This window comes from Mus caroli, chromosome 15, assembly GCF_900094665.2.
Source record: "Mus caroli chromosome 15, CAROLI_EIJ_v1.1, whole genome shotgun sequence".
NCBI classification, from domain to species: Eukaryota; Metazoa; Chordata; class Mammalia; order Rodentia; family Muridae; genus Mus; species Mus caroli.
Genome location: NC_034584.1, coordinates 77,482,670 through 77,510,373, shown reverse-complemented (window position 1 = coordinate 77,510,373; position 27,704 = coordinate 77,482,670). Strand labels below are relative to the sequence as shown.

At 49.6% G+C, this 27,704-nt stretch overlaps 1 protein-coding gene across 2 annotated transcripts; it reads left to right on the top strand.

Moving 5' to 3' along the window:
* Window positions 1-27,230, top strand: Ttll1 (tubulin tyrosine ligase like 1). Of its 2 annotated transcripts, XM_021183105.2 has the most exons (13): window positions 28-174; window positions 1,100-1,243; window positions 4,606-4,653; window positions 5,292-5,446; window positions 5,563-5,679; window positions 8,218-8,426; window positions 10,304-10,484; window positions 12,433-12,567; window positions 13,299-13,407; window positions 14,814-14,957; window positions 18,627-18,713; window positions 21,513-21,676; window positions 26,693-27,224. In XM_021183105.2, exons 5-13 carry the CDS (start codon window positions 5,567-5,569, stop codon window positions 26,820-26,822), a joined length of 1,272 nt encoding a protein of 423 aa, XP_021038764.1. In that variant the 5' UTR covers window positions 28-174; window positions 1,100-1,243; window positions 4,606-4,653; window positions 5,292-5,446; window positions 5,563-5,566; the 3' UTR covers window positions 26,823-27,224. The 2 variants fall into 2 exon arrangements, with proteins under 2 accessions (XP_021038763.1, XP_021038764.1); XM_021183104.1 differs by lacking the exon at window positions 1,100-1,243 and having other exon boundaries at window positions 1-174; window positions 26,693-27,230.
* Window positions 27,231-27,704: the final 474 nt, after the last annotated feature.

Here is a 27,704-nt window from a genome sequence, read left to right as displayed (position 1 = left end):
GAGATTGCGCACGCGCAGACGGGCTTGCCGGTGAAGGATCCGGGCGGTTTAGCTCCTGCTACCCAGTCCGTGTATCAGCTGCTCAGCGTCGTTTCCTCTGTTGATAACCTGGGACTTGCTTTGTGCCTTCAACTGCTGTAATTGCATCGTTATCTTTCTTACCGGCTATTTTAGGTAGGCTTTCAGTGCATCCACAGCCTGTATTGTTTGAGGTGGCATCTATTGGGGGAGGTTGGGGGGCGCCGCACCTGTACGGGAAGCTCAAGGCCGCTCCACTTGCTCCTCTGCAAGACTGCACCGACCCGAGATGTTGCCCTCTTTGTTAGGAGGGTGATCTGGGAGTTGTGGTCCTCTGTGGAGCCCGGGAGAGGGCGGGGGGGGGGGGTTTGCAGGGACTGCGTTCTCAACTGGACGCAGGAAGTATAGCCCTGCAAACCAAGTTGGTCTTGGTAAAACAGGCTTTGTTTGGGAAACATTTAATGAGCATAATACAGTGATGTCATATGACAGCACAAAAAGAGAAGCCCTGCTGTGCTCTCAATGAATGGGAGACTCTGATAGACAGCCACTTTAGGTCATGGCACTGTCTACCTACAGTGGTATGGAGAGGAGTGCAGGTCATGAATGGGCAATATTATATGCTATTTTCTTTATTTAAATAGTCTTCATTATTTAATTTTTAATTATGTGTATATGTTTGTGTCTCAGTGAGGGGCGGGGGGGTGTGGGAAGGTGTGCACCTGAGTGTAAGTGCTGGTGGAAGCCAGAAGAGGGCATATGGGAGCTCCTGGAGCTGGAGTTATATACAGAAGGTTGTGCACTGAGTGCTGAGAACCAAACTTATGTCCTCTGCAAGAGCAGGACTGGGTCTTACAGCTGAGCCATCTCTCCAGCCATTTAGGTCTTATTTTCTTAGAGATAGCATTTTCCTCCCTTTCATTGAAAGCTTGTTGGAAAAGAATATAGATACTGGGAATCCTGGTGTCGTCGTGACTTCACTGACCCTGATTTGTGTGGGAAGCAGGGACCTTGCTTTCTGAGGCTGGACACAGAAGGGCGATGAGACTCTGGTAAGTTCTCATCTGCTTGCTGTTCCTAGGAAGGCTGTCTTGACTCCGGTCTGAGGCTGTAATCACAGCAGAGGTTGAAGCCCTTTGGAGTACTCCAACAAGCAAGTGTTCTGAGCTGCCCATCTTCCCCCGAGTCGCATTCTGCATGTTCCTAGGAAGCCAGGTCTTTATAGGTGATTGTTGCTGGTTTCTCTACCATGGAGGGCTGGGCTTCCTCTCATTCACGGACTGGCTTGAGTAGCACTTATCTGGTCCTCCACAGAGGGAATTTATTTGGGGGTTTCATGTAGCCAGGGGCTGGCCTGGAATTCCCTTTGTAGCTGAGGATGACCTTAGATTTCTGATCCCCTTACCTCTGTTTCCCAAGCATTGGGATTGCAAGCCTGTGCCACCATGCAGGACATATTTTATCATTATGTGTATGTGGGCACACTTGTACTACGTATGGCCCATGGATGTCAGAGGATAACGTTGTAGAGTTAGTTCCTTCCAGGAATCAAAAACTCGGGTCACCAAGTTTTCGAGACAACCCCTTTTACCTGCTTAGCCATCTTGCCAACCTATTTTATTTTAATTTTTTTAGTTGTTGTTGTTTTTAAGATAGGGTCTCTCTGTGGAGTCCTAGAGCTCATTAGATAGACCATGCTGTTCTGGAACTCATGGAGATATGCCTGCCTCTGCCTCCCCAGTGCTGAGAGTAAAGGCCTGGTGCCACCAGGCCTGGCACAATTCATCAGGTACTTAGTACCTGCTGCTGCTAGACACTGTTTGGGGGCTGGGGATTCTGCAGGAGGTATGGCATGGGGGTAGTCCTGTGCGGACGTGTCTGAGTAGAGACATACATGAAGTGGACAAATGGATTTCAATGTTGAGCATGTGTAAGCATCATCTGACAGCTCCCTGGGTCCTCCAAAGCATCTGAGTGAGAACATCACTGGTGGGTGAAGGCAAGAACCAATCTTACTTCCTCCTCTGTCTCCCCCTTCCTCTCTTCCCCCCTGGCTTCTCCCTTCCCCTTTTCTTTTTGTGTGCTGGGGATGAATCCCCTGGCCTCCTGTAAGCTAGGCAAGTGGTCTACCAATCAGCCACACCCCACTCTCCAAAGGCCGTTTTTCTAACCAGTTCCATGGGATGCTATGATGCCGGTAATGGCCCACGGGCCAGCCACACCATGAGTAAGAGCCAAACTAAGCCAACACACAACATGTGTGCCAGAGAGACAATAGAGTAACTCCCCATATCCATGGTTTCACCTTCCATGATTTCAGTTCAGAAGATTCTAGAAATAAACAGCTCATTCTTTTTAAAAGAATGGGTGTTTTTGCTTACCTGTGGCTTGTGTGGCGGGTGCTGGCAGTGCATGTGGAGGCCAGAACAGGGTCAGATTCTCTGATACAGAGTTACAGCTTTAAGCTGCAGTGTGGGTACAAGAGTTTCCAGTGCTCTTAACCACTGAGCCGTCTCTCCAGCCCCAAGAAATAAATGGCTACTGTGTTGTCAGTGGTCCATCCTTGTGGTTACTTTTCGGAAGTATTAACTGCCTTGTCCTGCCTGAAACAGTGATTCTTCTTCCCTTTGAATTCTCAGGGTGCTTTTTACCCATAGTGGGCCCCAAAGTGTAGGACTGACCATCCTGGCTGTCTGGAAAGAGCTTTCCTTAAGTGGAGATGTATAAGCTTGTCACAGGCGCAAGGATGGGAAGAAATGCAGTTTATGTACACTTTCAGGCATCAAGCAAAGTCTTGGAGTGCTTCCTCTGTGGACAGCAGGGGACTGCTGTAAAGTGTGGCACTGTCAGGAGAATTGAAGATGGACTGTCAGGAAAAGCTACTATTGGGAGTGGGCATTTGAGAAGGCGCCAGATCTGCGGGAAGAACGCAGGCTCTAGACATTCAGTTTGGTGGACGGTGGATGGAAGAAGATAGGAGCTGGAGAGAGGCAGGAGTAAGGGCTGTTGGGAGACATGGGCTCCAAGGTGATGGCACAAGTAGGAGGTGGTGGCACAGGTAGGGCCCGGCTGGCCTTGCAGGTCCTGAGCAGATTACTGGTTTTGCCATTGGTACTGTGACCCAGGAGCTGGTAGTGTCACCTGACGCAGATGTCCAAGAACCAGCTGGGTCACACTGGGACGGCCATCAGGCCTGTGTGTTTGTCTGGCAGAGCTATGGAGAACCCCGTATGGACATAGAGGGTCTTCTGGGACACAGCTGATAACCTGATTTGTCCCCTTCAGAATCACACCTAAACTTTGTCACAGTGTTTTATTTTTTATTGTTTATTTTTAATTTTATTTATGTTTTTTTAAGTGTGTGGGTAGTCTGTCTGCATGTACACCTGCAAACAAGAAGAGAGCATCTTTGTAGATGCTAGGATTTGAACTCAGGACCTCTGGAAGAACAGCCAGTGCTCTTAACTGCTGAGCCATCTCACTGTCACCGTGTTGCTAAGGCAGCTTGTCCTATGTGTCTGTCACGGTCTCTGGGACTGGATCATTGCAGTCAGCTCTCTGCTGTGCCAAGTGACTGTCATTACTGAGCAGGTAGTTTAAAAGCTAGGCTGTGCATGGCTACTGGAATCTTGTTCTCCCTCTTGTGAAGGCTGTACCCAGTCACCTGGGGCAGGTGGGTGGCATAGTGTCTTCTGTAAATATTCAGTAGAGTGACTGAGCATTGGTCACCTCGGATGGCTTTGTCTTGGCTAAGTTTTAAGAATTCATTTTTATTATTTGTGCATGTGTGTGTGCCTCTGTGAGTGTATGGGCATATGTGTGTACAGTGACCATAGAGGTTCTTTCTTTTTTGTTTTTGTTTTTGTTTTGTTTTGAGATAGGATTTCACTGTATAGCCCTGGCTGTCCTGGAATTCACTCTGTAGACCAGGCCAGTCTCAAACTCATTGTGCCCTATTTGCCTCTGCTTCTTTTCTCTCCTCTGTTCTCCTCTCTCCTCCCCTCCTCTCCTCCTCTCCTCTCCTCTCCTCTCCTCTTCTCTTCTCTTCTTTCTCTCTTTCTTTCTCTCCTTTTCTCTTCTCTCAATTTCTCTCTCTCTCTCTTTCTTTCTTTCTTTCTTTCTTTTTCTTTTTTGGTTTTTCGAGACATGGTTTCTCTGTAAACCCTGGCTGTCCTGGAACTCACTCTGTAGACCAGGCTGGCCTTGAACTCAGAAATCTGCCAGCCTCTGCCTCCCAAGTGCTGGGATTAAAGGTGTGCACCACCACTTGCGTGACTTGCCTCTGCTTCTTGAATACCGGGGTTGAAGGCACCTGAATATATTTTCTCTATAGCCCTGGCTATCCTGGACCTGACAGAGACCAGACTAACCTCAAACTTAAAGGGACTTCCTGCCTCTCTGCCTGCTATGTGTTAGGAGACCATGTGACCTGCCTTGACTGGCTACTCCAAAAACCTTATGGTTTAGGGGCCTGTTCTGTGTACATTTGTTAACCAAGACGCCATCCCTGGGCATCTATTTAGCTGGTCAAGATTTGCTCCAAAATTGTGTCACTTGTCAGTTCTGTGTTGCTTGTGTTTTTGTCAGTGACGCCGAGAGACTCTGGGCGCTCCAGGAGCTGCGGAAGGACCTATGGTAAGCGCTAACACTCCCATGGCGGGCAGGGACAGAGAAAGTGTGGCTATGAGGAGGCATGAGTGGCCAGCCTAGGCTCAGGCTCCTTCTCAGCAGGATGAGGACGGACACGTATGCCACATCAACAGGCACCTGGCATTCTGTGAGTGGCCACGCCCATACATATAAAGTAAAAATAAGTAAAATCTTACGGTGTTTTTTGAGAGCACGATTAGAACGAGATAGGTAGCTGGGCAGTGGTGGCACACGCCTTTAATCCCAGCACCTGGGAGACAGAGGCAGGTAGATCTCTATGAGTTCAAGGCCAGCCTAGTCTACAGATTGAGTTCTAGAACAGCCAAGGCTACACCGAGAGACCCTATCCTAAAAAAACCAAACCAAACAAACAGACAAAAAGAATGAGAGAGGTAAAGAAAGATAATCAGACAGGCAATGATGGACAGGGATGAAGATGCCCAGGCTAGGATGTGCAAATGATTGCAACTTTATCAGAGGTCAGTTCAAGGGTCCAGCCTTCCCCACCTGCTGCTTCCCTTCTGTTCTTTTAGCCCTCATGCCTTTCCTGTGGTTCCTGATACAGGCGCCACTGGATGCTCGTGGGTGACTGTTACTAACCCATTTATCATTGGTTAACATAGGGACTGGGCATTTATGGAATGCTGGAGGCCTGTCTGCACGTGGAGTGTTGACCAGTGTCCCTGATCCATACTAGATGCCTGAAGTGTCTCTTCTTTCCCCATACATGGTGACCTCCTGACGCCTCTAGACATTACCAGCAATTGTGGGGTAGAGGGTGAGTGTATGATGTTTACTTTGCATGGTGATTAGGGGATGCCCTTGGCTTGGGGGAGGTGTGTGGCGTTGGCCGATGGTGACGTTCCCGAGTGTAAGGACAGGGGTCTCTTCCAGGATCATGGCGGGAAGGGTGAAGTGGGTCACCGACATCGAGAAGTCGGTACTAATCAACAACTTCGAGAAGAGAGGGTGGATCCAAGTGACAGAAAATGAAGACTGGAACTTTTACTGGTAAGGGTACAAAGTTGTGCTTTGTGTTTTCCAAATAGCTCGTCAGTTTGAGCCTGTTGAGCCATCTCCACATTTTGTGTCTCTGTGTAAATAACCTGAGCTCAGGGCTGGAGAGATGGCTCAGTGGTTAAGAGCACTGGCTGCTCTTCCAGAGGTCCCGAGTTCAATTCCCAGCAACCACGTGGTGGCTCACAACCATCTGTAATGGGATCTGACGCCCTCTTCTGGTGTGTCTGAAGACGGTGACAGTGCACTCACATATATAAAATAGGTAAAATAAATAAATAAATAAATAAATAAATAAATAAAAGAATAAGCTGAGCTCAGTGCTTGGAACCAGTTAACTAAGGAGCCTCCAAAGTGTTGGTGGGGCCAGGGACGAGTGACAGGTCAGTCTCTAAGAGCCAGGATGATGGAAGAGGCTTGTGGCTGGTTCGTCACCTGAAGCATTGTTCATCAGGACCAGCTTATCTTATCAGGCTTGGCCTAAACTTCATTTAGGCTTTCCCCTGAGATGTGTTTGCTGATCTTCTTTTCTCTTGGTCAACTGTCTAGCGTCTTTGTTTCTTGCTCTTTGGCTGGCATTGCAAAAGCCCGAGTCCAGTTAGCTCGCTCTTGCCATCTCCGTCTCTCTTTGTCTAATGCTTATGAGTCAGATGCGATCTCTCTCAGCTACTGCTCCAGCACCATTGCCTGCCTGCCTGCCTGCCTGCCTGCAGCACTGCTGTCTGCCACGATGGCTCTACACTCTAACCCTCTGGGACCCTGAGCCCCTCAAATGCTTCGTTTTATAAATCACCATGGTCACCGTGTTTTGTTACAGAGATAGAAAAGTGAGGCACCCTTCTTCCCACTGAGCTCTGAAAGGGGGGGCTGGACTGGGCAGTGACTTGAGGTGGGGCTGGCAGGTGACAGGTCATTCATTAGACCCACAGTACCGATGGAGGGCACCAAGTGCCTGCCTTGTTCAGGCAAGGAGTGTTTTGGAGCTCTTTTTATCTTACCTTTGGGGAGAAGGCATTAGGGAATCTTACTATTTTTGCCCAGCCTTACATTCAACTTCTGGGCTCATCCAGTTCTGTTGTAGCCCCCAGGTAGCCAAGATTGCCGTGTGTACTATCACAAAGGGCTTTAGAGTTTTTTTTTTTTTTTTTTTTGAAAGATAGGGTGTCACTACCCAGCTGCTGGAATTAAAGGCATACATCCTGTTACCTGGTGCGTGTGTGTGTGTTCATGTGTATCTGTGTTCGGGTTTCCATATGTCTGTGTGAGTGCATGTGGCAGCCATAAATTAATATGCGGGGTCTTTCTCTATCGCTCTCTACCTTGGCTTTTGAGGCAGAGTCTCTCACTGAAGCTGGAGTTCACAGATTCAGACTATCTGAACTATTGCACACACTGCAGGGACCTGCCTCTCTCTGCCGCCTCGGTGCTAGCTCACAGATGTCTCTTATCTGGATGCTGAGGACCCAAACCCAGGCTCTTGTGATTTTCACATGAGTGCCCATACACCTCCATATGCACAAACATACAAATACACTTAAGCGTTTTTAAAATTAAATAAAGAGGAGCCCTTAACTGCTAGAAAATGTTAAATGGAAATATTTTGGGCAAAGGGAAACCCTGTCTGGAAATTTCTTACAAAGAAGCCCCAACTGTGGGGAGAGAGATGGGGTCAGGTCCCATGTTGTCATCTAGGGAAGCCGAGCCCTGAGATTCAGTGGTTCTGTGTGGCTGACCCTTTCCATGATAGGACATTTCAAAAGGCCCTCCATTTGGGTCATCATGGAGTAGGTAGCCTGGACAGTTATTTAAGCTTGCTCTGTGGGGTGGGGGCAGCTTTGAGGAGGACAGAGGGAGGCCTGTGGCAGGCTGCCTTGTTTTGCTATTCAGAAGTTCCTTCATTGGTGCCAGCCACCCTTCCTTCCTTTCTTTGTATATCTGCCCTGTCCCTCAGTGATGATGGGACACTGCAGTTGATGGGGACAGTGGCTTCATTATAGAATCAGAAGGCACCCATTTTATGTGGGGCATAGGCACATCCACATTTAGATGCTTTTTCTGAATCTGGGTACGTCGTTAGCTTCTAAGAGGGACTGCCTAGCCTTACCTATCAGCTGTGTTAACAGTCATCTTGACGGGATTGCAACAATGGCCCAGCCATTAAGAGCTCTTCCAGAGAACCTGGGTTGGAGTCCCAGCACCCAGATGGCTGCTCACAACTACCTGAAACCCCAGTTCCAGAGGGTCCAGTGCTCCTTCAGACCTCAGTGCATGAAGCACGGGCATCCAGGAGCCTGGCATCAGCCAGTGAGCCGTGAATGGGCTCTACCTGGGACCTGACACAAGTGTCAAGGCACAGGGTCAAAGCCACCCTGTCCTTCAGCCTGGCCCGTCATCACCGAGTGCACATAACGTGCTGCTGCCATGGAGTACACTGGTAACCAGTAAGGGCTCCAGGGAGACTGGCAGGGCTGAGTACCCGCGCACACTCAGACGCAGCTCCGAGTCCCTGTCCCTTCTGTGCCTCTGTTTCAGGATGAGCGTCCAAACCATTCGCAACGTGTTCAGCGTAGAAACTGGGTACCGGCTGTCAGACGACCAGATCGTCAACCATTTCCCCAACCACTACGAGCTGACCCGCAAGGACCTGATGGTGAAGAACATTAAAAGATACAGGAAGGAGCTGGAGAAGGAAGGAAGTCCCTTGGCAGAGAAAGACGAGAATGGAAAATACCTCTATCTGGGTTGGTGCCTTCCCGCCCCCCTCCGCGCCCCCTCCCGGCCCCAGGTCCTAAGTCAGAGCTGGGTGACCTAGTGAGCGTTTCTATTTCTGCGATAGAAATCATGGCCAGAAGCATTCTAGGGAAGAAACAGTGTATTTCAGCTTACAATTCTTGGGTCACACGCCATCACTGAGGGATGTCAGGGCGAGAACTCAAGGCAGGAGCTGAAGCAGAAGCCATGGAGAAGCGCCGCTTACTGGCTCACTATCTGTCGATTCCTCAACCTGCTTTTTTTTTTTCTCTCTCTCTCTCTTCAAGAAAGGGTTTTTTTGTGTGACCCTGGCTATCCTAGAACTTGGCTGGCTTCGAACTCATCGAGATCTGCCCGCCTCTGCCTCTCAAATGCTGAGATTAAAGACAGGCACCCTCAGGTCAGGCTTCGGCCTGCTTTCTTTCAGGACCACCTGCCGAGGAATGGCACCGCCCACAGTGGGCGGGGCCTTCTCATGTCAATCATTATTCAAGACGTCCCCCTGGCCAATCTGATAGAGGCATTTTCTTTTTCTTTCTTCCTTTCTTTTTTTTGGGGGGTGGGGGAGGGTTTCGAGACAGGGTTTCTCTGTGTAGCCTTAGCTGTCCTGGAACTCACTCTAGACCAGGCTGGCCTCGAACTCAGAAATTCGCCTGCCTCTGCCTCCTGAGTGCTGGGATTAAAGGCGTGCGCCACCACTGCTTTTTCTTTGAGGCATTTTCTTTTTTTTTTTTTCTTTTTCTTTTCTAAAAGAATTTTAAAATTTATTTTACTATATGATTACACTATAGCTGTTTTCAGACACACCAGAAGAGGGCATCGGATCCCATTACAGATGGTTGTGAGCTACCATGTGGATGCTGGGAATTGAGCTCATGGCTTCTGTAAGGGCAGTCGGTGCTCTTAACTGCTGAGCCATCTCTCCAGCCCCAGGCATTTTCTTAAGATTTTTTCTTCCCAGACACGTCTAGGTTTGTGTCGAGTTGACAAAAGCCAACCAGCACGTTGAGTTGTCATTTCAGGAGCTCGGAGGGATTGGTGGCTGACTTTGCCGGGTGAGTGGGTTGAGGCAGGTTCTGTGGCCGTCTGCTTTGCCTGTGATGTCTCCAGGTGGACGGGCAGGGCTGAGCTTGGTTCAGACTCTGAGTCTCTGTTCCTATGGGGTTGTTGAGAGAGAAACATAGAATGGACAAAGGTGTGCTCAGTGCTACCACTCTCTTGAGCCATACCCAGGGATGGTGAATGTCCCTGGTATACCTGGAGATCAAAACAATGTGCTTGGCGGTTCAGGATCCCAAACCAGATCAGAAGGAAAAAATGGTTTGGTTTTGTTTTGTTTTTTTGAGATTTTATTTTTATTTTATGTGTATAGCTGTTTTGTCTGAATGTAACATCTGTGTACCACCTGTATGCAGTACCCAGGTAGACCAGAAGAGGGAGGCATTGGGTCGCCTGGAACTGGAGTCAGATGGCTGTGAGCTGCTGCAGTGTGGGTGCTGGGACTAGAAACTGGGTCCCAAGCAAGAGAAGCCAAGAGTTCTTAATTACTGAGCCATCTTTCCAGGTCCTGGGCAGAATTTTATCACCAACTTCTCTGGTCTCAGTTTCCCTATCTGCTAAGTGGGACTGATAGCTGTGTAGCAGGCAGCTTACTCGGGGTTTAGTGATGTATGTCTGCAGAGTTCTGTGCACACAGCTCAACAGGGTCCCTTCTTAGTACACACAGGGATAGGACAGCAGGAGCCCCGTGGTGTAGGTTCAGGGTTGAGAGGACAGTGTGCTGATGAGCCCTGGACCATGGTGATGTTTTCCTGCCCCCGGGCCCCAGGTGGGCAACCACTTATGGCAATGGGTGTCTTTACTTCAGACTTCGTCCCCGTCACCTACATGCTCCCCGCCGACTACAACCTGTTTGTGGAAGAGTTCCGGAAGAGCCCGTCCAGCACCTGGATCATGAAGCCCTGCGGCAAAGCCCAGGGAAAGGGCATCTTCCTCATCAATAAGCTTTCGCAGATCAAAAAGTGGTCCCGGGACAGCAAGACGTCCTCGTGAGTTGAGAACACCCCACCCCCACTCCCCTTGAACTGCAGGCGAGGTGCCGGTTAGGTTAGCTGCGTCCTGCAGGCATGTGGCCTCAGTCATGGGCTGGCCAGCCCCTGCCCGCTTTTCCAGCCATGTACTCGTTCTGTGGCTCCCTGGCAGGGCTCGTGTGGCTGAAGACATATAATTAAGCACAGATTTCCCCTCGGTAAGCCATGGGGCATGTGGTACAGGTCGTGAGTTGTGGCTTAGCAGGCCATTGGGTTCCCAAACTGCTTGAGGCAGGCACGGGTGTGGCAGCGAGGCACTTGCTTCCGAGCTGGGGGGACGGGGGGGGGCTCTCATTCTGTGGCTGAGGGATCTGAGATCACCGGCAGCACCCGATAGAACTGGTCACCAGGGTGAAGCTTGGGGAGAGAGAGTAGGCGTGGCCTGAGGGGGTGGGGTCGGGGAGGCACCTGAGCGGACCACAGGTTGATTGGCAGGTGGAGTCGAGTTCTCCCTGTGCTAGCAGCTTCCTTCGGCCTCTGAAGAGTCCGTAGCCGCTTGGCAGCACCTGGAGCAAGGCCATGGGGTGATCCTTTCACAGAAGTGATGACTTACCCTCAGGAGTGCCCAGAGTATAGAGCTTCTTCTTGTATAGAGCATTTCAGCTGTGTACAGATGTCTGATTTCAGTGGCTGTCTTAGTTTGATTTCTGTTGCTGTGATAAAACAACTCCTAAAAGAAGGGGTTGATTTTTAACTCTCAGTTCCGGGTTACATTCCACCACAGGGAAGGGAAGGAGGCAGGAACCTGAAACATTCATCTCCACAGTCAAGAGCAGAGAGGATTAATATGCACACGCCCTCTGGCTTACTTATGCTCAATAGCTTTCTTCAGGATCCCTGGCGTAGGGAATGGTACCGCTCACAGTAGGCCGTTTTTTTCACATAATTGAGATTGTCCCACCATAGTGGGCTGGAGAGATGACTCCGTGGTTAAGAGCACTTGCTGTTCTTGCAGAGTACCTGGATTCTGTTCCCAGAACCAATACGGCTAATAACTGTACGCAAATAACTAGTTCCGGGACATCTAATAGGTCTTCTGACCTGTGCTGCCTGCACACAGTGTACAGACAGAAAGACATTCCCTACAGCTATGCCCACAGGTCAGCCCAGTATAGAGAGTGCCTTAGTGAGGCTTGTCCTAGATGACTCTGGGTTGTGTGAATTTAATGATTAAAGCTAACAGGGGACTGGAGAGATGGCTCAACAGTTAAGAGCAATTGACTGTTCTTCCAAAGGACCTGGGTTCAAATTCCAGCACCCACGTAGCAGTTCACAACTGTCTGTAACTCCCAAGATCTGATACCCTCACAGACATACATGTAGGCAGAACACCAATGCACGTAAAATAAAAACAAATAAATTTTAAAAGGAGGAACACTGGTTGCTTTTCTAGAGGACCAGGTTTGATTCTCAGCCACAAGGTAAGTTACAACTGTCCAGTCCCTCTAGGGGCACTACGTGCGTGTGGTGACCAGACATACATCCAGACAAAACACCTATACAATTAATAATTTAACAACATGATGTACTAACCAGAACCCTGGAGCTCTTGTCTCTAGCTGCATATGTATCGAAAGATGGCNTANTCGGCCATCANTGGAAAGAGAGGCCCATTGGACTTGCAAACTTTATATGCCCCAATATAGGGGAATGCCAGGGCCAAAAGAATGGGAATGGGTGGGTAGNGAAGTGGGGGGCGCTATGGGGGACTTTTGGGATAGCATTGGAAATGTAATTGAGGAAAATATGTAATAAAAATATTAAAAATTAAAAAAAACAATTAATAATTTAAGGAGGAAACTAGCCATCACAGCAGCCAGCAAGCTGTCACCTCTTTCCTTCCCAAGCTGTTCCTTTAATCCCGTATCTTTTACAATCTAATTGTGACTTTCTCTGATGTCCGTAGGTTTGTGTCGCAGTCCACAAAAGAAGCGTATGTGATCTCCGTCTATATCAATAATCCGTTGCTCATCGGTGGGAGGAAGTTTGACCTTCGCCTGTATGTCCTGGTGTCCACGTACCGCCCGCTGCGCTGCTACATGTAAGGCTCACACTCTGCTTCCGTGGGGCTCACATCATAACGGTGTCACAGATGACTCAGTGACAAGACACGGGGGACTCACAGCACCTGGCTCCGGGAGGGTATCAGACGGGTGGCTTCTGTGTAAAAGCAGTTGGCCTAGACACTACCGGACATCTTACAAATAAGAGGACCACTCTTCTGGGCATTTGAAGCAAGTGGGGTGTGGTGTGCACACCTGTAATCCCAACACTGGGGAAGTAAAGATGAGACGGTTGAGCGTTCAAGGTTAACCTGAGCTACGTAGTGAAACCCAAAGCATTGGAAGCTAACATCCATTCTTCTGTTGAGTGGACTGAGACACCCCAGAAGAGGGCATCCCATCTCATTACAGATGGTTGTGAGCCACCATGTGGTTGCTGAGATTTGAACTCATGACCTATGGAAGTACAGTCAATGCTCTTAACCGCTGAGCCATCTCTCTAGCCCGACTGGTGCATTTTCAGTTTTTCTTTTTCTTTTTTTTTTATTTAGTTAGTTTTGTTTTGAGACAGGGTTTCTTTGTGTAGTCCTGGCTCTCCTAGAACTTGCTCTGTAGACTAGGCTGGCCTCACACCCAAAGATCTGCCTGCCTCTGCCCCACCTCCCACATCTCAGGTACTGGGATTAAAGATGTGCGCCCCCTGCTGCCCGACAGCAGCGGGTAGATTTGCTTTGCCCTCTCCAGTGACTCAGCGTGCCTTCTCTCCCAGGTACAAGCTTGGGTTCTGCCGCTTCTGCACAGTGAAGTACACCCCTAGTACCAGTGAGCTCGACAACATGTTTGTCCACCTTACCAACGTGGCCATCCAGAAGCACGGGGTGAGTGTCCCCTCTCTATGCATCAGGAGGTCGCCTGGCCTCGTGAGATTCTCTCTCATGCTTATTTGCAAGTTCTGGGAGAGCCATCCCACGACGCAGTGGCCCGAGGTCCAGAAGCGACTCAGAGTAGCAGAGGTGGCTGTCCCAGGCGCATTACCTAAATTACCTACTTAGGATAGAGAAACACTGTTTGCTTGGAGAAACAAGAGTGTGGGTTCAAGCTCTGGCTCTCTGCTTCTGTGGACAAGTCAGCTCAGTGCTTTACGTTTTGGGTAAAAGAAGGGGCCCTCGCTGAGATGAATGACATCCTGACAAACTTGTTCTCTCTGTTGGTTGTTGTGCTGATATTGGCCTTAGGGCCTGGTGCGTGTTGGATAAACCCTCTATCACTGACCTGTAGGCCAAGCCTCCGAGCCTCTTCTTGCTTTCTGTTTTGAGACAGTCTCTCACCAAGTTACTTGGGCTGACCCTGGACCCATGCTGCAGCCCAGCCAGGCTTTGACTTGTGATTCTGCCTGCTTTGATGTCTGAATAGCTAGAGTTACAGAGTGCTACCAACCAAGACCATCTAAACTTCTATTTGTTGTTGTTGTTGTTGTTACCATTAATGTCATTTTTCATAAAGATTTATTTATTTATATCTAAGTACACTGTAGCTGTCTTCAGATACTCCAGAAGAGGGCGTCAGATCTCATTACGGGTGGTTGTGAGCCACCATGTGGTTGTTGGGAATTGAACTCAGGACCTCTGGAAGAGCAGTCAGTGCTCTTAACCAATGAGCCATCTCTCCAGCAACCACCCCCCCCCCCTTTAAAAAAATTTTTTTTTGAAGTGGGTTGTTTATTTTGTTTTGTTTTCCTTGATTTTTAGATAAAGTCTTGCCTTGGCTGTCATGGAACTTGCTGTGTGTATAGACCAGGCTGGCCTACAACTCAGAGAGATTTGCCTGCCTCTGCCTCCAGAGTGCTGGGATTAAAGGAGTTGCTACAATGCCCAGCTGTCTTTGTTTTATTTATTTGTTTGTTTGTTATTTATTTATTTTTGAGATTGAATCTTGCCATGGAGACCAGGCTATCCTCCTTCCTCAGCCTCTCAAGTGCTAGAAATATTAGCATACACATTTGTCTTAGTTAGGGTTACCACTGCTGTGATAACACCGGGACCAAAAGCATTTGCCTAGAGCAGCTTCTGGGGAGGGGAGAAGTGAGCGCCCTGGTAGCACTTTGCAGTGTGGGCTGAGTGTACACAGTCCCTTATGAGACCAGTGGAAGTGTGTAACAATGTGGTGGATGGCACAGACGTCCCTGGGCAGGGATCCCCTCTGTTCATACCCAGGAGATATTTGAGGGCAAGTGGCTGGGTTCCTCCAGGCAGAGTCCTGAAGGTCATGTGCCCTCACTCACTAGGAGGACTACAACCACATCCACGGTGGCAAGTGGACTGTCAACAACCTGCGTCTCTACCTGGAGAGCACCCGAGGCCGAGAGGTGACCAGCAAGCTGTTTGATGAAATCCACTGGATCATCGTGCAGTCTCTCAAGGCCGTGGCGGTGAGTGACAAAGGGGCGGGGTAGGGCAGAGCTGGGCGGGGTGGGTCAAGCTGGCCCTGGAAACCCAATGGGAAGCCCTGGGCTAACCAGCAGTTCTCGGAAAGTGTTCCACAGCTCAGAGTGCTTCTGGTCTCATCTTTGCCTTTGCATCAGCCGGGGGCTGAGACAGTTTTGGGAAGGGATTGGGGCTGGTTTCGGGGCAGCACTGCCCAGGTGGGCGTGGTCAGCCTCTGATAGGGCCACGGACCTTGCCACCTCTGCAGGAGTATAGAGTCTCATTGACATCATCTCCCTCTTTTTTTTTAATTTTATTTTTATTACGATACATCCTGGCTTCCCTTTCCCTTCCAAGCTCCTCTAAGCATCTGCCCATCTCCCCTAGATCGGCTGCTCCTCTGTTTCCCTTCAGAAAAGAACAGGGATATCTACATAACAAGATACAGTAAGATTAAGCACAAACCCTCATATCGGGGCTAGACGAGACAACCCAGGAGGAAAAGGGTCCCAAGAGCATGTGAGAATCAGAGACACCCCCACTCCTGCTGTTAGGAGGCCCACAAAAAACACCACGGTAACAGCCATGCCTTATTCGCAAAGGACCTAGAGCTAGTGTGATTGCTGCTTCAATCTCTGAAGCCCCGTAAGCCCTGCTTAGTTAATTCTGAGGGGACATCATCTCTTTTTTCATTCCTTTCTTCCTTACTTTGAGACATGGTCTCACTGGGTAGCCCTGGTTGGCCTGGAGCTTGTTATATTAGACCAGGCTGGCCAGGAGTGCTCTATGTAGACTAGGATGGCCTGGAGTATGTTGTGTAGACTAGGGTGGTCTGGAGCTCACAGATAATCCGCCTGCCTCTGCCTCTCCATCATCAATCAGCCCTCCTTGGTGGTTATTTTGGCATAAGCATCAGCCAACCCTGGTGGGGGAGGAGAGTTTCAGCAGCGTTCATTTCAGGCAGCTTAATATTGCTGTGTCATGGTTGAAAATAGCCTCTTCCTTTGTTCCTAACCTGGTCTTTGATTTGTTCGCTGGTTTGTAGTTTCTAGGCAGGTGTACTGCTAATTTTGAGAGATAGGTAGGAATAAATACTGCTGTGCTGGTCCCTCCCTGTTTTCAGGACTTGGCAGATGGTGTCTCTGTGGTTTCTCCATATAACTCACAAGAAAATGGGGAATTTTGACCCCAGAAGGAAAAACTCCTGACCCATAGCCAGTCTCCTTGTCTCCCATCCCCCCTACCAGCAGGAACAGGAAGTCATCCACAGCTGAGGTCACTTGCAGGACCCAGAGTTCCTCAGTTCTCCCTCTGAATGTAGAGGGATTTTAATCCAGCAATCTGGCTGCTCTGGCAAGGGGTCAGTCACATCCAGAGCCCTAGGTCTGCGTGATCCGGCTGGAATGCAGACAAGCCTTTCAGTATATACCTTTAAGGTAAAAGTAGTTTGTAAAAGGAAGCAGCTGTGTTTGAAACTGACGTCTGAGGGGCAGACAAAGTGACGAATCAGAGAAGTACTTGACAGAATGAGTCAGGGATGGGGTACACCTGTTTCGTGTCTTTTTAAAAAAACACACTCCCGCCTCGTCAGGGAGCTGCCACGTTACCAGCTCCTCCCAGCTCCCTTTTGTTCCACCCAGCTTTGCTCCTGTCAGTTGCAACCAGCTCTCACCAGGCTTCTTTTTCTACCCGCCTTTGCTCCAGGAGGGGTAGCATTCGTTACCAGCCCACTCAAGAGACCCTTGAATCCTCCGATAAAAGACACACAGACAGCTTTATGACTTTAGAACTTGCCTGCTAGGCACAATTGCTGGGCACAGATAACTCCCACCTGGTAAGGCGTGTTCTTGCCAATTTATTATCACCATTTCTCCTCCTGCACTAATCTTAGGGGCTTGTTCCACGTAGTCCTTGCCAAACATCTTTGGCGATCTGCTCTTAGTGGAGGCCCCAGGCCCTAACTCTCCTTGAGGCCGTACATGATTGCAGCATCCTTCCTCCTCCAAAGCATGCCAGAAACACCTCCTCTCTCCTTTCCTCGTCTCCTCTTCCTCTTGGACCCCCCCCCCCCAGAAAGTCCCACCTATACCTTCAGCCCAGCAATTGGCTCCTGACCTTCTTTATTGACAAATCAAGAACCAATTAGGGAACTAGACCTTATGTATCAGAACCTCCCCTTGCATACACCCAAGAGTGACACAGGAAAGAGAAGCTGTGTAAGAGCAGTGCCTGTGAGTGAGTCAGCCAGGAGTCAGTGCCGTGAGTGCAGCCGAGCCAAGCTGAGTTTGTTCATTTGTGATCCGGTTCAGTTCAGAGGAGTTCAGTTCAGTTCAGTTCAGTTCAGATCAGATCAGATCAGTGCAGTTCAGTTGAATGCGATCAAGCTCAGTCAGGAGCAGAGCAGTTCAGTCAGAGCAGTTCAGTTCCTGGAGTTCAGAGGCAGTCTTTCCAAGCAGAGCAGTTCAGTTCCTGGAGTTCAGAGGCAGTCTTTCCAAGCAGAGCAGTTCAGTCAGAACCGGAGCGGGAGAGCTGTTTGAGCCAGAACAGCTGAGTTGAACCAGCCAGCCAGAGTTCAGAAAGAGCCAGAAAGAGTGAGTTTATTCAGCAGTAAGCCTCTGAGATGACAATTACATCTGGTAAATAAAAGGTACAATTACATCCGAGGGCAGTGTGGTCTAGACAGCTACTGAGCTGGCTGGCCCTTGACAGACCCACCCACTTATGTGGGACATGGGATAGTGCCGGGTCACCGTGGAGAATGTGAGAGATGGAAAATTCCCAGGTTACACCCATCTTCCTCCTTGAGAAGAGCCACCTTGTGCACAGTCGCCTCACAGAGGGCTTTTCTCCTGGCCCTGCAGTCTGGCTTCCACTCTTAGGTTCTTTGGGTTTGGGTGGTGACTACCAAGCTTTTGAAGCAGGTGTTTTTGTTTAGTTTTAACTATGCGTAGGTGCACGTGTCTGCCTGTGGGCGTGCACATGAGTGCAGGTGCCCACAGAGGCTGGAAGCATTGGGGCCCTGATACTGGAGTTACAGATGGTTGTGAGGTATCTGACATGGGTTCCAAGAGCTGAACTAGGGTCCTCTGGAAGAGCAGGAAATGCTCTTAACAGCTAAGCCATCTCTCCAGCTCCCAACACCTGTCACTTGTTCAGTACGCAGGGAAAGGTTATTGAAGGTGTATTTAGGTGAATTGAAATTACAAGGGAAATCCAGAAATAGAAAGGAAATAGGCTTACTCTTCTTATTTGGTTTATAATCTGGTTTGAACCTGGTTGCACAGGGCTGGGAGGCATAGGGGGTAGCCTGCTGGTGTGTGTGCACATGTGTATGTATATATGTGTGTGTGCAAATGAGTGTATATGCACACACTTGTGTGTGTGTGTGTGCACATGTGTGTGTGCAAATGAGTACATGCGCACACACTTGTGTGTATGTGCACATATGTATGTGTGCAAATGTGTGTATGTGAACGCACGTGTGTGTATGTGTGTTTGCATGTGTGTGTTTGTGTATGTGCATGCATATGTGTGCATGGGTTTATATGTGTGTGTGCAAGTGTGTGTGTGTGTGTGTGCATGCACGCTCAGATGTGTAACAGGAAGCCCACAGTGTGGGAGGGTCCCTCTGGTCTCTGAGGATGTGGTTTTATAACCTATTGGTCATTCTGCAGCCAGTGATGAACAACGACAAACACTGCTTTGAATGCTACGGCTACGACATCATCATCGATGACAAGCTGAAGCCCTGGCTGATCGAGGTAACGCACAACCCTGACACCCTGGCCAGCAGTGCCACAGGAAAAGAGGACATTCTCATTGCTCTCCCGCATGTGTTAAGGCATGATTTGGAAGTGAGTCCATCTGCCCTTTGAAGCAGAGAGGGTGTAGTGGTGGCTGACCTAGAAAGATATGACATACACCATACAGCAGGGCTTTTCCCTGGCCACAGCCACAGCGTTATTTCTCAGAACTGATCAAATACCTCACCTCCCCCCCAAACAAAACAAACAAACAAACAAACAAAAAACCCAACTCCAGGGAGGAAGGCTTTATTTGGTTTGAGGCTGCAATCTTCATGGTGGGGAAGGCCTGGGGTATGGGTGAGGCAGCTGCACACATCTGTCAGAGCTGAAGCCGAGCGAGGCGGATACTGATCTTCCACAGGCTTCTTTCTTCCTTCAGCTCAGTGCCCCAGCCTGTGGGATGATGTCACCCACGATCAGGGTGTGTCTTCCCTCCTAAGTTAGACTTCTCTGGAAGCACTCCCAGAGTTACCCTGACATACCGCTGGACTGTCTCTGACCCCACTAGCAGTTTAAATAACGACACAACTACTCCTAATGTAGTTTAAAGCTTAGGCCTTTTGGTAGGGCTGCATCCCAGCTGCAAAAAAAAAAAATTTTTTTATTTATTTTGTGTATGTGAATACACCGTAGCTGTCTTCAGACACACCAAAAGAGGGGGTCAGATTCCGTTACAGATGGTTGTGAGCCACCATGTGGTTGCTGGGAATTGAACTCAGGACCTCTGGAAGAGCAGTCAGTGCTCTTAACCCCTGAGCCATCTCTCCAGCCCTCCCAGCTGCTGTCTGAACTTAACTGACTATTCCTACCTGTGACCCGCCACCTGTTCTTTACCTACTAGTAAAAACTAGTACTAGTTCTTTACCTGCCTGTCCTGCTCCAGTTGGGTCTGTTCCCTTCCCTTCTGCTGTCAGCTTTTCTCCCCTGCATCACTCTCTGCCTGGAAGTTCCAGCCTCTCACTTCCTGCCCCAGCTGATTACAACCAATCAGCAGCAAGACAACACCTGCTACATCATTCAGATCGCCTTTAGGTAGGTGAGGAAGGAAAACATTTACAAAGTAGAAAGCCTGGTGGATGGGCCTAGAAATGACAGAACCATAATCCTGCCAGCACTCAGCTCTCTGTGGTGCAGAATCCACAACTGAAAATGCAGAGGCACACCTTCAGACGGATCGAGGAAGGCCACCCCAGCCCTGAGGAGGCTCCTAGGTCTCCGCAAATCCCATCAGGTTGATGAAGATTAACTGTCGTGGCCTTTTCAGAGAGGTGGGCATCGGTGCCCTTGTCTGAGGCCGTGGACAAGGAACCTGGTCCCTCAATAAACCAAGGATGGGAGACAGCCTGAGCATGCCCGAACCTCCATCCTGGGTGTCCGTCACTCTGGACACCTGCCCTCTCAACAGTTCATTTGGAGGTACACAGCTCGGGCCAGTCAGTCACACAAGCCAGGAAGCCTAGGATTCTTGTAAAAGCCCAGGGTGCAACACGGCCCCCTCAGGGAAAGTCAGAGGAGTCTCCGTATGGAGTTCGTGGTTATCAACTTATCAAGAGCAAGCACCTCCATAATGGAAGCCTGCTGACACTGCTGGAGTCGGGGCGTGGAGGGAGATGTAATATTTCCCTCCCTCCACCCTTCCTCTCTTCCTTTCTTTATTTTGAGAACTGGTCTTGAACTCATGATCCTCCTGCACTGGCCTCCCAGGGCGCCAGAGTTAGAGGTGGTGGCTTCCTGCATCTTAAACACAGTGACTTTAGAGGCAGCCACACTTTCCTTGATGAACTAAGATCCTAATTTTAGCTATTCTCTCTCTCTGTTCTCTCTACCTCTCTCTCTCTCTCTCTCTCTCTCTCTCTCTCTCTCACACACACATACACTCACACACACACACACACATATAAATTTGGGGAGAAAAGGATTTGATTGGCATACAGGTCTGTCATCCAGAGAAGCCAAGGCAGGAACTGGAGCAGAGACCATGGAAAAACACTGCTGGTTGGTTTGTGCAACACTTTTTCTTGTACAGCCTAGGCCCACCTCCCAGGGATTACACCAGCTGCCATGTGCTGGGCTCTTCTATATAAATAAGCCATGAAGACTTCACAGGGCCAACAAGATGGCTCAGTGGTATGAAGACACTTGCTGCCAAGCCTGAGTTTGATCTCTAGGACCCACGTGGTGGAAGTGCAGCATGGATTCTCACAGGTCATCCACTGACCTCTGCATGTGCGCTATAACACGTGTGTGCTCACACACATATACACGTATCACACACAAAAATAAATAAATGCCTAGGGGGCTGGAGAGACAACTCAGAGGTTAAGAGCGCTAACTGTTCTTCCAGAGGTCCTGAGTTCAATTCCCAGCAACCACATGGTGGCTCACAACCATCTGTAATGAGATCTGATGCCCTCTTCTGGTGTGTCTGAAGACAGCTACAGTGTACTCATATACGTATAATAAGTAAATATTTAATAAACAAATAAATGTGTAAAGAAAATAATATAAAGAATATGCCTCACAGACATGTCCACAGTTCAGTCTGATCTAAGCAGTTTCTCTACCAGGCAACTCTAGGGTTACATCAGGTTGACAGCTAACTGTGACCTTATACATGAGGTGCTTGGCGGGTGTGAGGTGTCTGTGTTAACTGACGACAAGCGCCTGAAGCGTGCGACCCACGCTGGCTCCCCGCACCTCTCATTCCACAGAAGGAAGCACCACAGCGAAGGGCATGTGTTTTTCTTCTTGTAGGTCAACGCGTCCCCGTCTCTCACATCCAGCACCGCCAACGATCGAATCCTTAAGTACAACCTGATTAACGACACCCTCAACATTGCGGTCCCCAACGGCGAGATTCCCGACTGCAAGTGGAACAAATCTCCTCCCAAGGAAGTACTTGGCAACTATGAGATCCTGTAAGTCTGTCTGCGTGTGGTTCCGCAGAGGCCCCGAGTTCTAGACTGTGGCATGGTGAGGTACCCTCAGGATATCGGGGGTGGGGGGCTCACTTAGGCAGCGTATCTGTTTGTTGATGCTGAGAGGGATAGCTGTTGAGGAGACAGAAAAATGGTTTGGGTCTGTTCCACGTAGTCAATACTTCCTTGCGGAGTGCTGGACAGGGAGTGACCCTCACTGCTTGTCACCTGTGCAGGCTGCTGAGGTGCTAGGAGCAGGGTGCACACAGTGTGGGGCTCACACCCTAAATCTGTAACTCTGTGGGCCACAGTCTGAACAGCTCAGGAAGCCGGTAAGGAAAGAGTGATTCCCAGGGCTCACCTCTCATCTGTGGCTGGTACTGTAGACACTCCAGCCCATTTCTTTACCCTGTACCTCATGAGCTAAGTACTGGCTTGGCTCTGTCTTACAGACTGGAAACAAATGGACCTGTTGGGAGTGCCAGTGCTTGTGTATATGGGGGGCGGGAGGGCGGAGTGTAAATAAAGTAACAGTGATCAGGAAGACGACGGTTGACTGAAGCATAGTCATCCATACCTTGTGAAGCTAGGTGGCCATTAAGATTGGCCTAAAGCCAGGCAGTGTTGGTGCACGCCTTTAATCCCAGCACTCTGGAGACAGAGGCAGACAGATTTCTGAGTTTGAGGCAAGCCTGGTCTACAGAGTGAGTTCAGGACAGCCAGGGCTACACAGAGAAACCCTGTCTTAAAAAAAAAAAAAAAGGCAACCTCTGCATGCACGTGAACGTTTTTTGTTTGTTTGGGTTTGGTCTTAGAGACCGAGTCTTAGTATGTAGATCAGGCTGTCCTTGAACCCCCAGAAATCCACCTGCCCCTGCCTCTGCCTCTCAAGTGCTGGGATTAAAGGTGTGTACCACATCTCCTGGTCCTACACATAAGCATTTAATTTAGAAAGTTTAAAGGCGAGGGGACGTGTAGTGAAGTGTATTCTTGCACACAGGTCCGGGTGCACCGCTGGTAGGAGGATCTGAGCACAGGCCCGCACTGTGGAGCCCCTGCATAGCCACCTCCCCACCTCTCTGTGTACAGTTGCAGAAGCTGGGGTGGAGGGGCACAGGGAAGGCTCAGATGTGACATGGGTGGAACTCCCGGAGAGCTCGGGGCCTTAGAGGGTGGTATTTGTGAGCCCCAAAAGTAACCAGTCAGTGACTGATTATCCTCTGGAGGTCGGCAGCCTGGGGTGGGGACAATAGTGGCTTCGTTATTGGAAGGAAGTAGAGGTGGGAGCTGTTTTCACTTTGTTTTCAAGCCCAACAGAGTCACACAGGTGTGTGTGTGTGTTCCTCCTCCCCATTCATCCAGATCCTGCCCCTCCCCACCTTGAGCTGGTACCAGGGCAACCCTGAGGCTGACAGGCAGGGTGACTCCACCCTCAGTCTGTGCTGCAGACTCAGTATAAGCCAGAGTATGATCACATACGGATGGCCCATGGAGCCAAAGTTGCCCCATAGGAGAAGCTCTGGTCCTTGAGGGAGCTCTGCACAGCTTTATTGTACTGGAGGGACTGGCTACAACTACACCTCCATGGTGAGGCATGTCTATGTGCTAACACAATTGTGACAGTCCATGCCAGTGCTGAGCACAGCCTCAGCCGAGAGGAGAGCTGTCAGCACTTAAACCCTGGTACTCCCTGTGCGTAAGGCCTTAGGCACCATTCAGAGAATGTTTCCCCACCAGAGGAGGCCCTAACGCAGACTCCACACCACCCACAGAGTCTGGCTCTGGACCAGAAGCAAGAGACATTCAGCTCCCGCAGCAGAGCAAAGCATCCTGGTACTTGTTTGCTTAGTGCAAATGTCTGCATATAACTCAGGCAACACAGCAGCAAACGATTACCTAAGGAGCTCTAGCTGTCCTGGAACTTGTTCTGTAGATCAGGCTGGCCTTTAACATAGAGCTCCACCTGCCTCTGCCTCCCAAGTGCTGGGATTAAAGGTGTGTGCCACTGTGCCTGGCTAGAAAACACTTTAAGATGACCAGAAAGAAGCCAGACATAATGGTGAATACCTTTAATCCCAACACTCTGGAGGTAGAGGCTGGCAGATCTCTAATGAGTTCAAGGCCAACGTGGTCTACCCAGCAAGTTACATGACAGGCAGGGCTACCAGAAGAAGGGCTGGCAAGATGGCTCAGCAGGTAAAGGCACTTGCTGCCAAGTTTGACAATGTAAGTTTGATCCCTGGGGCCTACATGGTAGATGGAGAGATCTGACTTCCACAGCCTGCCTTCTGACCTTCTGACCTATACCTTGGCACATGTGTGCCTTCAACCAACCAATGGGTCAGTGCAATTAAAAAAAAAAAAATTAAGGGCCAGTGCTGGGGGCCAGCTCCGACAGGGTCAGGCACTAAGGTGGGACACAGCATCAGACAATGGCCAAAGGTTGATGACCTCTGGCCTTTAACTCTCTCTGACTGTTCTGGGGGCCAGAAGCTGATGACTTCTAGCATTTCACAGAGAAGGGAAAAGGAAAGAAGGAAGGAAGGAAGTCAGGCACCCCCCCACACACACACACACACACACTGGCCAGTTCTTTTTTTTTTTTTTTTTTTTTTGGTTTTTCGAGACAGGGTTTCTCTGTGTAGCCCTGGCTGTCCTGGAACTCACTTTGTAGACCAGGCTGGCCTCGAACTCAGAAATCCGCCTGCCTCTGCCTCCCGAGTGCTGGGATTAAAGGCGTGCGCCACCACGCCCGGCTCCGACACTGGCCAGTTCTAACTACCTGATTCATCAATATCACAAGTGCACATGAATACTTATATCCATGCACATATACCTACATATGTATGTATGTACATACTTATAGATAGACAGACACATATACATCTGGTGGATGGAGCAGAGCCCCAACAGCCACACATTTTTTCACTCTCAGCCTTTGTATAGCTTCTTAGGCAAAAGTTCTTATAAATTACCTCACAGAAGCCAGGCATGGTGGCGCACGCCTTTAATCCCAGCACTTGGGAGGCAGAGGCAGGTGGATTTCTGCGTTAGAGGACAGCCAGGGCTATACAGAGAAACCCTGTCTCGAAAAAGAAAATTACCTCACAGATAAAATGTTACAGAGAAATGTTACAAAGGGAGTTACAGAAGGATGTTGATAGTAAGTCAAAGCAGCGCTTCACTCTGTAAGCTCATTATAAGTTCAAAGCAGCAGTTTCACATGGCCTGGCTTTATCATAGTGCGCACCTGTGGCCTCATCCTGACCTAGAATGAATGCTTTTCCTTGATCACATTTCTTGTCTTAGTGCACTTTATAAAGCTCATTGTATTCCCTACTATGCAGCCTTTACTTAATATTCTATGAGAAGGGGCACATTTCTATCCTTGATTCTAACTTTAATCTTTCTAGCAAAGCAGCTAAAACCATCTCCTAAAACTTTCTTCCTAAAATTATTTGAATCACATCAGGTGTTATGTTTTATAAAAAGAAAGATAAAGGAAGGAATATGTTTGGTGTAGGAGTGATATGATGTGGGGAAGGGGTTGCCTCTGTGGGCCCATGCTGAGGCATCCCTTCCCCCTGAGGGACTAGCCACATGATGGTATAGTATAGAATAGAGTTTATTCAGGGCATGGGCATGGGGAGGGAGTTAAGAGCAGAGAGAGAGAGAGAGAGAGAGAAGTTTTGGAGGCTGGCCATGAGCATGTGGAGGGGAGGGGAGCGGAATGGGGGGGGGGTGAGGAGTGGGAGCAAGAGCCAGAGAATGAGGAAGGCACACCTGGCTGTTCCCCAGGTAACTGTGGGGCAGAGCCTAGACTAAATGCCAACATCAGGAATTCTATAAAGTCATTAATTCATGGAAGTTCATCTTCATGTTGATCTGAAGTTTGCCCAAGAGGGTGGGCTAATCACCTAGGAAGTAATCACATCGGGCTCTAGGCCGTGAGGGTCTCCCGGTGTCCACTCACACGAAGCCACATAAACGGGGACTATGGCAGTGACCAACATGAGAAAGCACATTAACAGCAAGAAGCAACCCTGAGACAGTCTCTGGGGCCGTGCTTCAGCAGAGCACACCCATTGCAGCCAAGCAAGATGGCGGGGCCGTCTCCTGGGAGCACACTTGCCCACTGCTGCTCTTCCTGCATGGCGTCTGCCAGGCCAGCATGTGGGCTCAGCAAGTGAAGGTGACGGCCACCAAACCTGGTGGCCTAAGCTCTATCCCCAGGACCCACATGGTAGAGGGAGAAAGCTGACCCTGCAAGTTGTTCTTTGACTTCCATGTAACGAACGAACCTCGCCCCAGTAAAGAAATACACTGAGGTTCAAAACAAATTTAAGTGCCCAGAAATGCACTTCTCACAGCTCAGTGACGCCTTGGATTAGGAGTCAGGAGGCCTGATGTTAACCCCGTCTCTGCATACCTGAGCTTGGGACAGAGTGGAAAGAAGCCGTGGAGAGGAGAGACAGTTCCCTTTGCAGGATCTATTCCTGGTAGCAAAAGCTGTAGGACACAGGACTATATCTGGTTCTTCAGACGTGAGGCCCAAGCTGTTTCTCAGCACCGCCTCAGGCTGACTACAGCCATCAGGCCCTTTTCTGCCGTCCACTAACACTGGGTTCCCTGTCTGAAATGGGCTTAGCCCTACCCCACAGGGTGTGTGAAGTGTTTGCAGGCAAGAGCTGTCTCCCTGACCACCCTGGGCTGGCTGACTAGTTTCTCATTCACTACTCCCCCAAGACCAGTGCCAAATCCTGCCCAGAGCCTGTTAAAATGGCATCTGTCTAGGATGGGCGGACTGTCTACAGTGACGGTTTGGCTGGGTTTCTCTCGCAGGCTCTTCGGTCTCATGTAGCATGTGGGCTGGAGAGGGAAGCGGGATGCCAGAATCTGGAGCTTGGTGGCTCCTTCTAGTGACGTGTTTGTTCTGCAGCAGCCCAGTGGCCACTGTGTCACTGCCGCCCCTGAACAAGGCCTCCCAGTGATTCTCCAGTGATCTATCTGTTTCAGGTATGACGAGGAGCTGGCCCAGGGTGACGGGGCTGAACGAGAGCTTAGAAACCGCCCAGGCCAGCCAGTGGGGCCCAGAGCAGGCCGCTCGAGAGACTCGGGAAGAAGTGTCCTCACAACCTGGAAGTGACCAGCAGCGAGAAGAAGGACCCCAGCTTGGACCTTCCCACAGTCGCTCCACCCAGTCCCTGCTAAACACCCGTTTTGGAATTTCAGTTTTCCAGAGTGCTTTCCTGAGCAGGCCTTGTAAATAAAGACTCAATGCAAGGTGGAGGAGTCCACATCACCGGGGCTCAAGTACTTGCAAGTGCATACATGTACACACACACGCACTCACACACACACACGCACACATGCACACACAAAAACAACAGCTTTGGTGTGTGATGGAACTTCCTTTTTTAAAGTTTATTATTTTTGAGATAGGTACCTCTGGATGGCCTGGAATTTGCCATGTAGACCAGGCTGGCCTAGAACTCACAGAGATCTACCTGCCTCTGCCTCCCAAGTGCTGGGATTAAAGGTGTGTGCCACCACATCTGACTTTATCTTATTATTTGTGTGTGTGTGTCCCATGTGTGTGACCCAAGGAAACCAGGAGGGGGCACCAGATTACCCAGAGCTGGAGTTACAGGCTAGTCAAAGTAGGGTTTTGGGAACCAAAACCTCTGTCTGAGAGAGCAGTGAGTGCCTGTAAATGTGAGTCATCTCTCCAGCCCCTGATGAAGCTGCTGCTGTTGCTTCTGTTCCTCCTCCCCCTCCCCCTCCTCTTCCTCCTCCTCCCCTTCCCTCCTCCTTTTCTTCCTCCTCCTCATTCTTCTTCCTCTTCCTCCTCCTCTTCTTCTGTTTCTGTGTGTCTGTCTCTGTCTCTCTCTCTCTGTCTGTCTATCTATTTTGGTTTTTCAAGACAGGGTTTCTCTGTGTAGCCCTGGCTGAACTGGAACTCACTCTGTAGACCAGGCTGGCCTTGAACTCAAAGATCCACCTGCCTCTGCCTCCTGAGTGCTGGGAT

What these genes read in the sequence shown, in the direction of transcription:
- Ttll1 (XM_021183104.1), top strand. Translation starts at nt 5,567, where the DNA reads ATGGCGGGAAGGGTGAAGTGGGTCACCGACATCGAGAAGTCGGTACTA. An exon ending in CGGGACAGCAAGACGTCCTC is followed by an intron (nt 10,485 to 12,432) that starts GTGAGTTGAGAA and finishes TGATGTCCGTAG; the next exon opens with GTTTGTGTCGCAGTCCACAA. An exon ending in TGAAGCCCTGGCTGATCGAG is followed by an intron (nt 18,714 to 21,512) that starts GTAACGCACAAC and finishes TTCTTCTTGTAG; the next exon opens with GTCAACGCGTCCCCGTCTCT.